At 54.1% G+C, this 11,124-nt stretch overlaps 1 protein-coding gene and 1 long non-coding RNA gene across 3 annotated transcripts; one reads left to right on the top strand and one right to left on the bottom strand.

Annotated features, from left to right (window-relative positions):
- Positions 1 to 1,188: 1,188 nt before the first annotated feature.
- On the bottom strand, positions 1,189 to 6,282 carry HOXC10 (homeobox C10). Of its 2 annotated transcripts, XM_027543073.1 has the most exons (3): positions 5,423 to 6,282; positions 2,938 to 3,030; positions 1,189 to 2,311 (listed from the first exon to the last, which is right to left on the bottom strand). In XM_027543073.1, exons 1-3 carry the CDS (start codon positions 6,171 to 6,173, stop codon positions 2,034 to 2,036), a joined length of 1,122 nt encoding a protein of 373 aa, XP_027398874.1. In that variant the 5' UTR covers positions 6,174 to 6,282; the 3' UTR covers positions 1,189 to 2,033. The 2 variants fall into 2 exon arrangements, with proteins under 2 accessions (XP_027398874.1, XP_027398875.1); XM_027543074.1 differs by lacking the exon at positions 2,938 to 3,030 and having other exon boundaries at positions 5,423 to 6,279.
- Positions 6,283 to 6,728: 446 nt separating this feature from the next.
- Positions 6,729 to 8,287, top strand: LOC113893227. Its single transcript, XR_003511248.1, has 2 exons — positions 6,729 to 7,522; positions 7,600 to 8,287. It is a non-coding gene; the product is annotated as an uncharacterized LOC113893227 (long non-coding RNA).
- The last annotated feature ends 2,837 nt before the right edge of the window (positions 8,288 to 11,124 follow it).

The raw sequence follows: 11,124 nt of genomic DNA, 5'->3' as shown, positions 1-11,124 counted from the left end.
GAGGGAAGCTGGAGTGTCCTTCCACTCTCGGGCTGGGTCCCCTGTCTTGCCCTTCTGGCTCTCCTGTGCTCTCCTCCTAGCTTTCCTCTGATCCCCTCTGTCTCTCAGCTGAACTCTGGCTTCCCTTCGTCCGTGTGTGACCGAACCACTCCAAAGCCTCTTCCAATCAGGCCACTTGCCTGGCAAAGCCCCACAGCCAGAGCGAGTGGGGACCGAGAGCCTGGCTAAGGCTCACATCTAAACCAGCAGAAAGCAGGAAAACCTAAGCTTCAAGCTCCAGCCCTCACCAGCCCATCCTCCTTCTGCCTCCCCTCAGCAGACGACCAGACTGAGCTACATCAAGACCCATGTGTCGAGCTCCAGGCGACCATGAGTGACCGAGTAAAGAAAGAAGCCAAAAACCACCAATTTACCCCTTTCACTGCCGAACCCCAAGGCAATGGGTCAGGGAGGGGGAGCTTGTGGCCACTGCCCTCCGCTTTGAGCCGCCACAGGGCAAGCCTGGGCTCCCAGCAAGCAAAGATGCCCAGAACACCTTCCACCCTGCTCTGCCCAATGCGTGCTGGGCACCTGGGGACGCCGCTAGTCCCCACTCCGCTGCTAAGAGAAGAACAAGAAACCGCTTCTCTTACCTTGTCGCTGCCTCCTCCTCCTGCCACTGCCCGCGCTTCTGCTGCTGCTGTCGAGAAGGGGGGGGGTGCTCAGCTCCTCATCCCCCTCCGGTGGTTAAGTTTATTCCTCTCCTTGGATAGGTGGGGGGCTCTTGGGGTTCCCCCCAGCAGCGGTGGGGTGCGCTTGGCCCAGCACCCCAAGCAATGGGATCCGTCTGCTCCTCAAGATTGCAGTTTGCTTTCTGCCTCTTTCCCTCCTCCAGTCACCTTTAAATGCATCTTTTACTGCAGCACCACATTATATTTGCAGATCATAAAATCCACCTCTCGCGCGCACCAAGACCGTCCTGACATTACTGTTTTATGACCTTGACTTATTGTGGTCACCTGGATAATATTTAAATCAACGTTATGGTCTCTCACTTACATTAAACCCGCCAAGAGACGTTCTAGAAAGGCTCTAGGAGATGAGTCGAACACAAAACACACATATCCACACACTCAGCCTCTTTGGGGGGAGGGTGTCGCTAAAAAAAAAAAAAAACACTAAAAAACAAAAAAACCACCCATTTGAGGATTACGATTCTGGAAATTTATTAGGATTTTTTTTTTTTTCTCCATTAAGGAAGCTACATGCAAAAGATACAACATACAGAATATCTTTAAATAACACAACTCCCAGACAGGGACAGGGTAATATTTGGGGGAGGGGCATTCTGTCTTTGCTTCTCTATGTTCTATTTTTAATTTAAAAATTGTTTTTTGTTCCTCTGAATGGAATTTCTGAGATGGCAGTGGATGGAGGATGTAGGGGTGCTTGGAGGATGGGAGAAAAGCAGAAAGCAGTACAAATACGAGACTTCAAGCAGATTCTCAGAGCGACTGGGAGGTAAAGACACAGAGAGGGTTTGGCAAAGGCGCTGGACGCTACAACAAACACACAAACACTAGCTGAACTTTCCAAAACGTCTATTATTCTAAGGAGGAAATGCAGCAAGGAAGAAGCGATTCTGATTCTGACTGTGCTCTGCGAGATTACAGACCTTCTCTGGTTGATTTTTTTCCCCCTATAATCGGGTGGATTCGACCTTAACTTTGCCTGGAGAACAGGATGCTATGTGTGAGTGCGTGCATGAGTGAGGGGTTGACACACACACCAGCCACACTCCCACCCTCATCTATGTGGGCACACCACACCCCACACCCCAGCACCCCATTTCTCATGCTTTAGGTGGACGCATCTTCGGAGCACAAACCATAGGTCCCTTGGAAGGAGAGTCTGAGGTCTTTGCCTTTTTTGCAGGCGTGTTGCATTTATACTCAGGGAGGAAAAAAAAATATACCACCAGGCACAAAGGAAGGAGGGGCGGGGAAAAGAAGGTGGTGGGGAGAGAAGGGAGGGGGAGGGGAGGCCCCCCGAGCTCAGGTGAAATTAAAATTGGAGGTCAGTTCCCGGATCCGATTCTCTCGGTTCATTTTCTTGAGTTTCATTCTGCGATTTTGAAACCAGATTTTGACTTGTCTGTCTGTAAGGTTAATGGTCTTGCTAATCTCCAGGCGGCGCTCTCGCGTCAAATACATATTGAACAGAAATTCTTTCTCCAATTCCAGCGTCTGGTGTTTAGTATAGGGGCACCTCTTCTTCCTTCCGCTCTTTGCTGTCAGCCAATTTCCTGTGGTGTTTTCTGCCTTTATCTCCTCTGTTAAAAATAACATTATTTGCATAAGTATCCCTGGAAGAGGCAAACCCTCGCAGCACTGCAGCCTTAGCTAGCTTGCTGTGGGGGCGGCTGAGGGAGCCCAGGGGAGCTGCTCTCGCCCCACAGGGCTGGCTGGTGGGGTCCTCTTGGGTTCAGGGCTTTTAGAATTTCTCTGGGGTCTAAACTTACAGGGAAGAAAGACAGAAGGTACTTGCCTCCAACGTGTCTATTAAATTTAAATCACCCCAGTCCACCTTGACTTAGCAGGTTCTGAGTACTCCCACTGTCCCTCAGCTTGTTGACCCTGGTGGGCTCTCTAAGCCCCACCAGACCCTCCCTCCTCTCTGTTCCCTTCCAGCTCTAGGGGAAAAAAAAAAAAAACCCCAACCAGAAGGAAAGGTGTTTCCAGGCCTCAGACTGGGTAACAGAGGCCACCCCGCTGCCCTGGGCAATTCCCAGAGAGCTTTGGCCCTTTTCAACTCAGTGCAGGGAGGTTGCCCCAGTCTCTGCAGCCAGAGTCAGACCCCCAGCCCTGACTCCCACCCCAAGTGCCACAGAGCGACTCTTCCCCCACTGGATCTCCCATCGCCAGCTTTTCCTCTCCTAGCTGTTTTCCCCAGGAGTACCTGAGGCAGGGAGCTTGTGCAGGCAGCAGAGGTCAGGGGCAACAGCTCTGGGGCATGCTGAGGGGTCCTCAGACAACTGCCCTGGCCAGAGACCTAAGGTCAAGGGAGAGAGATCCTGAGGAAATGCAGCCTCCTGGAAATCTCCTGCCTCGTCTATGCAGATATGCATGCATGCATGTACATGTGCATTTCTGCAGCGACACACATTCCTCCCCATATGCACACACAGGGATATGCACATGTGTGTCTATTTATATAAGGAGATATTCTAAATATACTGTGTATTTCCCTTTCCCTCATGGATAGCTTCTCCCCCTGGCACACATTCTTGCTGAAATGAACCTTAGGCAGCAGAAGGGACCTTGGCTATCTTTTCCAGGGAGAAAACCCAGAGTCCAGAGACCCGAGAGGGACACCAAGCAAAGGACTCTGCTGATGGCTCTGTGCTCTATTCCCCTCTATGCCCAATGAAACTGCCAAGTTCCTGGATCTTATCTTGATGGGGAGTGGGGTGGGGGCCCTAGGGGAACCAGGAGGCACCAGAAAAATGCAAACTTGAGGCTCTAGTTTAAAACACTTGAATGTCCTTAATTTTGCTCCCACCTCTGCACCTGCAGCCTCCTGCCAAATTGTTCAAAGGCTCTCCACATATAACTCTGTGCTATTGATTTTTTTAATTGGGGTTTAGGGGAAGGGGAGAAATTACAAGTGGGGAAGTCTGGCCCAAAGCGGGCTTGCCTCTGGCCTGGAGGAGGTACCAAAATGGGGGGATGGAGGCAAGAAGGGCACAGGCAGAAGGCAGAGAAAGATTAGTTGGGGCTGGAGGGTTTAGATGGTGTGGGGAATGGCAGGAGAGAAAGGAGAGTCTATGGGGCATGGGGGCAATTTGAGCTAGGAGGTGGGCTTGTTAACCTTGACTTTGCTTTTGGTGGGGCTAGAATGCAGCTTTTCTTACCCCAAATCTGCACCCCAACCAAGCCCACGGTGTGGGGAGATGGTATAAAATTAAACTTCTGTGCTGCACATGTGCCACCACTAAGGCTTCATGGGTGTGTGTGCCTCTCTCCCCCTCACCTTCAGGAACACACCCGTGCCCATCTTCTGGCCAGGGTCTCCATGGGCTGACTTGCCAGGGCCCACCTTTGATTTGCAGAGGAGACCCAAGAGGGCGAGGCTCTGCCCTCACCCTCTGAAAGAGTGAGTGTGCATGTATGAGAGGGCACTCGTGTGTGTGAGTGTGACACAGGTCGCCGCCGGGCATGCCTGTGCACCGCATCCATATACAAAGCGCCACAAGACCCAGGCCGCCCTCAGTCTGCTCACTTCTCACTATTTCATCCGCCTCTGCACCCAAAGAGCCCTTCTTACACACAGCCTCCAGCAGCCAGTGCCGTGGGGAGCAGTTTATCCGCCCCCACCTCGTCTGCCAGTTGGGCCTTTTCTGATGCTTTTTGCTCCAACTTTTCATGGAAAACCGCCTCAGCCTCCCTCCACTGCTCCCATTTCCTTTACATTTTCTCCAGGTGTCAGAGAAGGGTCCTGAAGGCCCCCAGCTCCTTCAGCAGAAATGAATCTTGAACTCTGAGCTTGAACTCTGCCTAGGCTTTCCCTCGCCAACCAAAATCACAATGAAATCCAACTAAAGCTACACTCCCTTGCAGGAGAAAACCGCTTACTATGCACACAGAAATTTCCCAACCACTCATTTGTAGTCTGTTTTTGGAAACCAATGAGAAAACTACATTTTTAAAAATGCAACTAGAAAAAAAGGAAAAGAAAAAAATTTTCAAAGGAAGATAAAAAACTTAACAACATTCCACATGCCCTGTTCCAACGCCATAGGCGGCCTAGGCATCTGGGGGAGGGAGGGACGCAGCGGGCAGCCCTTCACCTCCACCTCTTCCGGCCCCAGCCCTGCGGCCCGAGGCCCCCGGCCGAGCCAAAAACCGCAGGAGCCCAAACCACACGCAGGAATCAGACCCACAAACAACAAATCGCGCTTCGCAGGAAACATTTTCAACTGGGAAAACGCAGTAAAGCGAAATCCCCCGTCTCCCAAGCTTCCCTTAGTCCCTAGCCCAAGATCGCCATTTTAAGCTTTTTTGCAAGCTTCTGACCTGAGTGGGGGGACATCAGTCCCCCAGGACAACAACGTAGAACAAGCAAACCAAAGGCAGCACACACCCAGGCGCGGTCACCCGCCTGGGGCAGCATAAGGCGCCCGCAGGCTGCCCGCGGTGTGCACCTCCCCGGTCTCGGCGCCCACGGCCGCTGCCGGCCTTGCACCTCCACTTCGCCGCTTACCTTCCCCAGCCAAGTGACGCGCCACCAGCCTGGCGCTCAGCAGACACGAGTCTCAAGCTGGGGTCGCATTCCCAAGACCGTCCAGGGCCTCCTCGGCCCAACCCTCTCCCTGCCCTCGCCCGGGGCCACGAAAACCCAGTGCCCGAGCGTCCCAGCCGGACCACGGCCCAGGCGGCCTTACCTTTTGCTTCGTTGTCGGAGGTGTCTGGGCTGGAGTCGGCGGTTTTGGCCCGATCCTTTTCGCTCTCCAAGGGGCTGCCTTTGGGGCCTGCCAGGTTCTGCTCGGTCTTGATCTCATTGGGACTGGGGGTCTGGCTGTCGGACTTGGGGGTCTCAGGGAAACTCACTTTACCCCCGAGCTGGGGAGACTCCAGATGTTCGGCGCGCGGGTTGAGACTGGCCCGCTGCTCGAAAGGGGCTTCGAAGTCGTTGGCCCCGGCACAGTGGGGCGGCTTGTCCAGCGCGGAGTAGCTCGGGCTGGCGCGATAGTAGCTGGGCACGGGCACCTCGTGCTCCCCGAGGCAGGACTCCTGCAGAGGGTGGGAGTAGAGAGCTGCCTCGGGGCCACTTTTCGCCCGCTTCTCTGCGCTGTACATGCAGCAGACATTCTCCTCCTTGACACTAGGTGGGTAGGAACAGGAGGACAGCGGCCTGCCAACAGGTTGTTCCAGGCGGTAGGCGGCTTTGGGGTCGCCCCAGGAGTCCAGCTGCGAGAGGTAGGACGGGTAGGTGTTGAGGGCGAGGTTGGGGCTGCTGCCCTCGTCCCTCTTGGAGAGCGAGGGCGCGAGCCCGCAGCCCCTCATCACCCCGCAGTTGAAGTCACTCCCAGATTGCATATACATGCCTGCGCTCCGGCTATAGCGCTCTCCTCCGCCCGGCGCAGCCAAGGGCTCCCCGTACGAGTTCGGAGTTACATTGCGAGGGCATGTCATTTTCAGAGAGAGGGGTTTTTAAGGAGCAATACTACAGCGGAGGAGCTGACATCTTTTTTTTTCCCCATCCGGGAGGGGGGGCGGTTGAAGGGGCGGGAGGGAAAAGAAGGGGAGGGGGGGAAATATCAGCTCCATAATTATCCGCGCATTCGAGCCTCACCATGTGACGGCTAGACCAATGGGATTTGAAAATGGCCTTGATGATTCAGACGGCCGTGACGTCAGCGGGGTCAAGTTGTCGGCAGGCGGAGTGTGCAGCGTGGAGTAACAGCGCCACCTAGCAGCCGCCTCGGGGTAGGGGCGTCGGAGCCCTTCCCCGCGAACAAAGGAAGGGCCCCCGGGGCGACGGGGGCAGGAGGGAGGTAGAGGGGGGTGCGGGGGTTCTAGGGAGAATGGGGTCTGCTTACCCGGGAACCAGCCTGTAACTCCTGGGGAGAGGGGGGCGGGAGAAGGTGGGGGGAAATGCGGGAGAGAGTGAGAGAGCGAGGCAACTCAGGGCTCAAAATAGTCAAATTCAAATTAAAAGGTCAAGACACGATTCAGGTACTTCTTCCCCTCTCCTCACCTCCTCTTTTCCTCGCCTTGGCCCCCGCCCCCACTTCTTCCCTTGGGATGGGAGTGGGGTGAGGTTTGGGGGAGGGCTCCTGTGGACAGAAAAAGGGAGAGAAAAAGTTAAGGACTCCCGAACAGAACTAAAGTTTCTCCTCTCCTGCGTCCTCCTTCGTCGGGCTCCTTCCTTGGGGCTGGGAGTTCAGCTCGGGACCGCCTGTCACGGAAGTTGGTTGAGTCGCCAGTTCCCTGCGGGGATTGACGGGGAATCTCCAGTGTCCGGGGCAGGCCAGGGAGGGGTCAAGACAGCTTTAGGGCTGCGTGGGCGAGGGAGGTTCCGAAGGGGTTTAGGGGTCGCGGGAGGAAGAAGCCGGCAACCCAAAGCGCCGGCTCCCCGACCAGGGAGTGCGGCCTGGGCCTGGCTGGGTGGGCGGCTCCGGGGTTATCAACTCAGGGGCTGGAAGGCTTTGGCCTTGGAGCCGGTTCGGCTGCTTTGCTCCGAGCCCTGGCGGCCCTCGCTTTCCAGTTGACCTTGCCCCCTATGAAAACAGGGAATATTCCCAGAGAGAAAGAGGGAACCCTCGGGGCCGCCTCGAGCAGCTTGGGGGGAGTCACGTATCAACCGGGAAACCGGGACAACAGAGGCGGCGACGAAACCCGACCTACAGAAGTGTCCTTTAAGGAGCCAAGGAGCTGGGGGCATTTTTGAATGGAGCGGAACCAGACTATTTTTGTGGTTGTTATTTTATTTTTTTATTTTTATTTTTTGTAATAAGGGAAAGCGAGAAATAAGAGACAAGGTATGTTTCAAATAGTTCTTTCCGTTTCTTCATCGCCTTTCTCCCAAAGCGAACTAAACTCTCTACCCCTTCCTCAGGAGACGGAATGTGGAGAATATTTTGTCTTTCCGGTGGCCCCACATTTCCCCCAGTGCTGAGCCTCGGGTTTCGATTTTCCAAAGGTTTGGAGCCGGGCCGGGAAAGGGATCTGAGCCCTGGGCGCCCTGGCGTGGAGTGAGGAGACTGGATCCCTTCTAGGGAGGCCCAAGCCGGCGGCTTCTAGAAGACGACTTCGGAAAGAAATCCGGGATTTCTTGCATCCAGAGGGCGAGAGAGAAGGCTCAGGGGTTCCTGAACCCCAGGAAAAACTGGAAGAAAATGTTTGTAATGTGTGACTTGCTGACCCGGCCAGCCAAGGGAGATTTGAAATGCTTTCGTGTTTTCATTTGCAGGGGTCGCAGTGGGCTCGGCACAGGGGGATGGCCCGGGCAAGGTTAGCCTGCTTAGGCCCCAGATGAGACTTGGCCCGCCGGGGCGGCAGTCAATCCAAGGAGCCATTTGTCCCACCGCCCACCCCGCGGGAAACGCGGAGACTTTATGGCAACTCTGTTTGTATTATCTGCATAAGTCTTTCCCCACCAGTTTGATCGAAACTGTTCGCTTTTACGAGGACCCAACGAAAATTCCCCGTCATATTTATCAGCCAAGGATAAAAATTTAGTATGGGAACTGATATTTCCTCATTTATGGGGCGATGAAATTAAAGACCAAAGCAATTGAGAATTATATGGCTTTGGGGGGTTCCCTCCCCCCTCTTTCACGTCTCCTTTATTTTCCTGCCTGGTGTGCCTGTCCCTGGAGTTTGACGTCCCAGTCCCTTGCCCTTGCTCCCCATTTTGGGGTCTGCTGGGCCCTATCCCCCACACCCAGGGGCCGCTTGACCACCTCAGGCTTTTCCTGGTCTTTCTCTCTGTGTTGGAAGCTGGGGGCCGGGACATCATTCCCTGACCCTCTCTGCCCAGGCCGGGCTGGTATCTGCTGGGGTTGTGGAAGGTTTTCAAGAGCCTTGAAGGGGAAGAGTGTGAGCCTAGCCCGGGAGGGGGCGAGGGAGGCGGCAGAATGAGGGGGACAAACTCCAGATAACCTCTCATAAACATCCAGCCCCACGGCTTAACCTGGGGAACCAGCTGGAGGGAAGCAGACTCACTGGGCCTTGCGACCTGTCTCCCAGACCAACCTGACCCCGGTCCCAAACCCACTCCTTACCTCAGCCCTGGGTGGGGACAGAGTTGCTTTCAGAATCCTCGGTATTATTCATGGAAATAATCCCCCCGGGGAGAACGAACTTCCCGCCTCCACTCCCACCTCCTCACAAGAACGAATAGTGTTTAAAGTTGAAATAATTAGAAGTATGATAAACACGGCCCATTAATGAAAAAAGAAATCAAATTCATCAGCCTAAGTGGGACCCCCGGTGGGACAAATGTTTGCCTTTAATTACGCAGGATAAAGGCAAACCCAGAGCTGTTAAACAAGTACCCGAAGCCACAGACTTGAATAACTTGTTGGGTTATTGCAGACTGGGGTTTCTGCCCCAATGGAGGCGAAAAGAAGGAAGATGCATGGGCCAGAACGGTGAGAGGGGGCGACTGTGTGGGTCCGCGTGTGGGTCCTGGCCCTGCCCCCTCGGGCTCCATCGAGCAAAGGCCGGTTCAGTCCTATTGCCCAGGCCTGGCGTTCAAAGGCACTCAGGCCACCACGGCCACCCCGCCTGCCACCGCTGCCAGGCGCCCATCAGCCCAGCCCACGGGGCCTAGAGCCTCAGGCCTGCACCCCTAGGGAACTGGATTGGGGTCCAGGAGAAGTCTGTGTTGCTAAAATCACCGTTAAGCCATTTACCCAACTTTCCCTGAAAGTGCCCAGTCTATGCCTGACTCAGGATTGCCCTCTTTTTGCCTCAACTTGGGGATGCGAAAATTCAGGGGCTTCAGGCCACAATGAGGGGGGCTCAGGCGGCACCTATATTTTGACAATCCCCCCCACCCCGAGCGCCCTGGCCCCTTGCGCCCTTCTTCCCAGTACCCAGACCCTGGAAAGGGCACCAGGGATGGGAGCTGGGCCTCCTGCCACCAGTGGGACTGTGACCAAGGGAGAGGTGGAGAGTGCTCATCACAGATTCCAGGGTGATCGGCGGGTTCTAGAGGACAGGCTGAGGGCTGGGGCGCTAGAGGTCCCCACGTGGAAACAGAAGCCGGAAAAGGTAGTGCTCGATGAACAGAAAGGAACCTCGGCTACTTTGCCCGCTCTAGCCTTCAAAACGCCCCAGAGGCACCCTTATTCCTCCAGGGAAAACTAGTGGAGTCTCCTCACCAGGTTAAGGAAGTCATCTAGGAAATTCCAAAGGTGAAGTGAAACAAAAATAAAATGTCTCTCCATTTAGGATCAAATAATAAAATAATTATACAGTGTGTGTGTGTTGAAATATCTTCAAGCGAAATGGAAAACAAAATCACACCAGTGGTGAAAACTGCAGAGTTTTTTCCCCTCTTGTTTTGGAGGCCCAAATAAATCAATCTCTTCTCAAAACGTGAAGGAAAATTTTGCTTTCTTCCTTAACACCGACCGGGCTCTAACCCGGCTGAACTGGGAGCAGAGAAATCTCAGGCAAAAGAATGCTTAGAAGCTCCCCAGCACCCCCACCCCACCCTGCAAACAGATTTTTAAACAGGTACAAGAGGCAAGTGGGAGGCCGAGGACAGGACGCATGGAGGGGCCTCTGATCCACCCCGATCTCCTCGCCACGCCGGCAGCCCAGCCACCAGAGTCGCTCTCACATCTGGACATTGTACACGTTTGCACCCAGATGCTATGGAGGTTACCGCCTAGACACGTGTCTGACTAGGCGCTTAATTGTATGTACAGGGCCACACATAGTCACTTTTACCCAAAAATGTACTCCCTGCGATTCCCGCATCCCGAAGTCTCATAACCAGCACAACGGCTTTCTTGCCCCGCTGAAGCCAGCTAGTTATTTAACTTTGCCTCCTGAATTGAAACCAGACAGCAAACACATCCAAGAGAAGCTTTAGGAGGAGGACAGATGGGAGGATGTCTGGGGAGGGGGAAGACTTGCTCCCCACTTTATGGTGTGCTCCCAAGTTACCCAGTAGGTCGGGTTTCCAGCCCGAGTCAGGTCTGCGGTCGCCGGCTTACTCCAGAGAGAATCTCGCTCCTCCCTTACCGGCTAAATTCCTTTTTGAAGATCTTTGTTTTCCATCTTCCTCCCCACCCCTTTCTTTCTTTCCCCATCTTCTTCCTTTCTCGTTATTTGCTTCTTTCTCTTTTTCTCTGGAATCCATTTGTTTCCTTCTCTTTTTCGGATTCTTTCTCTTTTTAAATTAATTGTCGTCTTTATTTCTCTCTTCCTTCTTTATTATACAATTTATTCTTTACTCTTCTTTCCTCATCAATGCTTTCCTTTCCTTTGACTTTCTCCCCCAGCTCTTCTTACTTTTCTCTGTTGCACCCGGCGCCCGGAGAGGGGGAGAGCACCAGGTTCCGTAGCATCCCTCCCCAGCCCCGCTGCTCAAGCTTGGAGTTGACCTTCCCCCGCCTCCAGCCTT

The sequence above is a fragment of the Bos indicus x Bos taurus genome, chromosome 5, assembly GCF_003369695.1.
Source record: "Bos indicus x Bos taurus breed Angus x Brahman F1 hybrid chromosome 5, Bos_hybrid_MaternalHap_v2.0, whole genome shotgun sequence".
NCBI classification, from domain to species: Eukaryota; Metazoa; Chordata; class Mammalia; order Artiodactyla; family Bovidae; genus Bos; species Bos indicus x Bos taurus.
The sequence above is the reverse complement of the archived record's forward strand: the minus strand, read 5'-3'. Positions and strand labels throughout refer to the sequence as shown.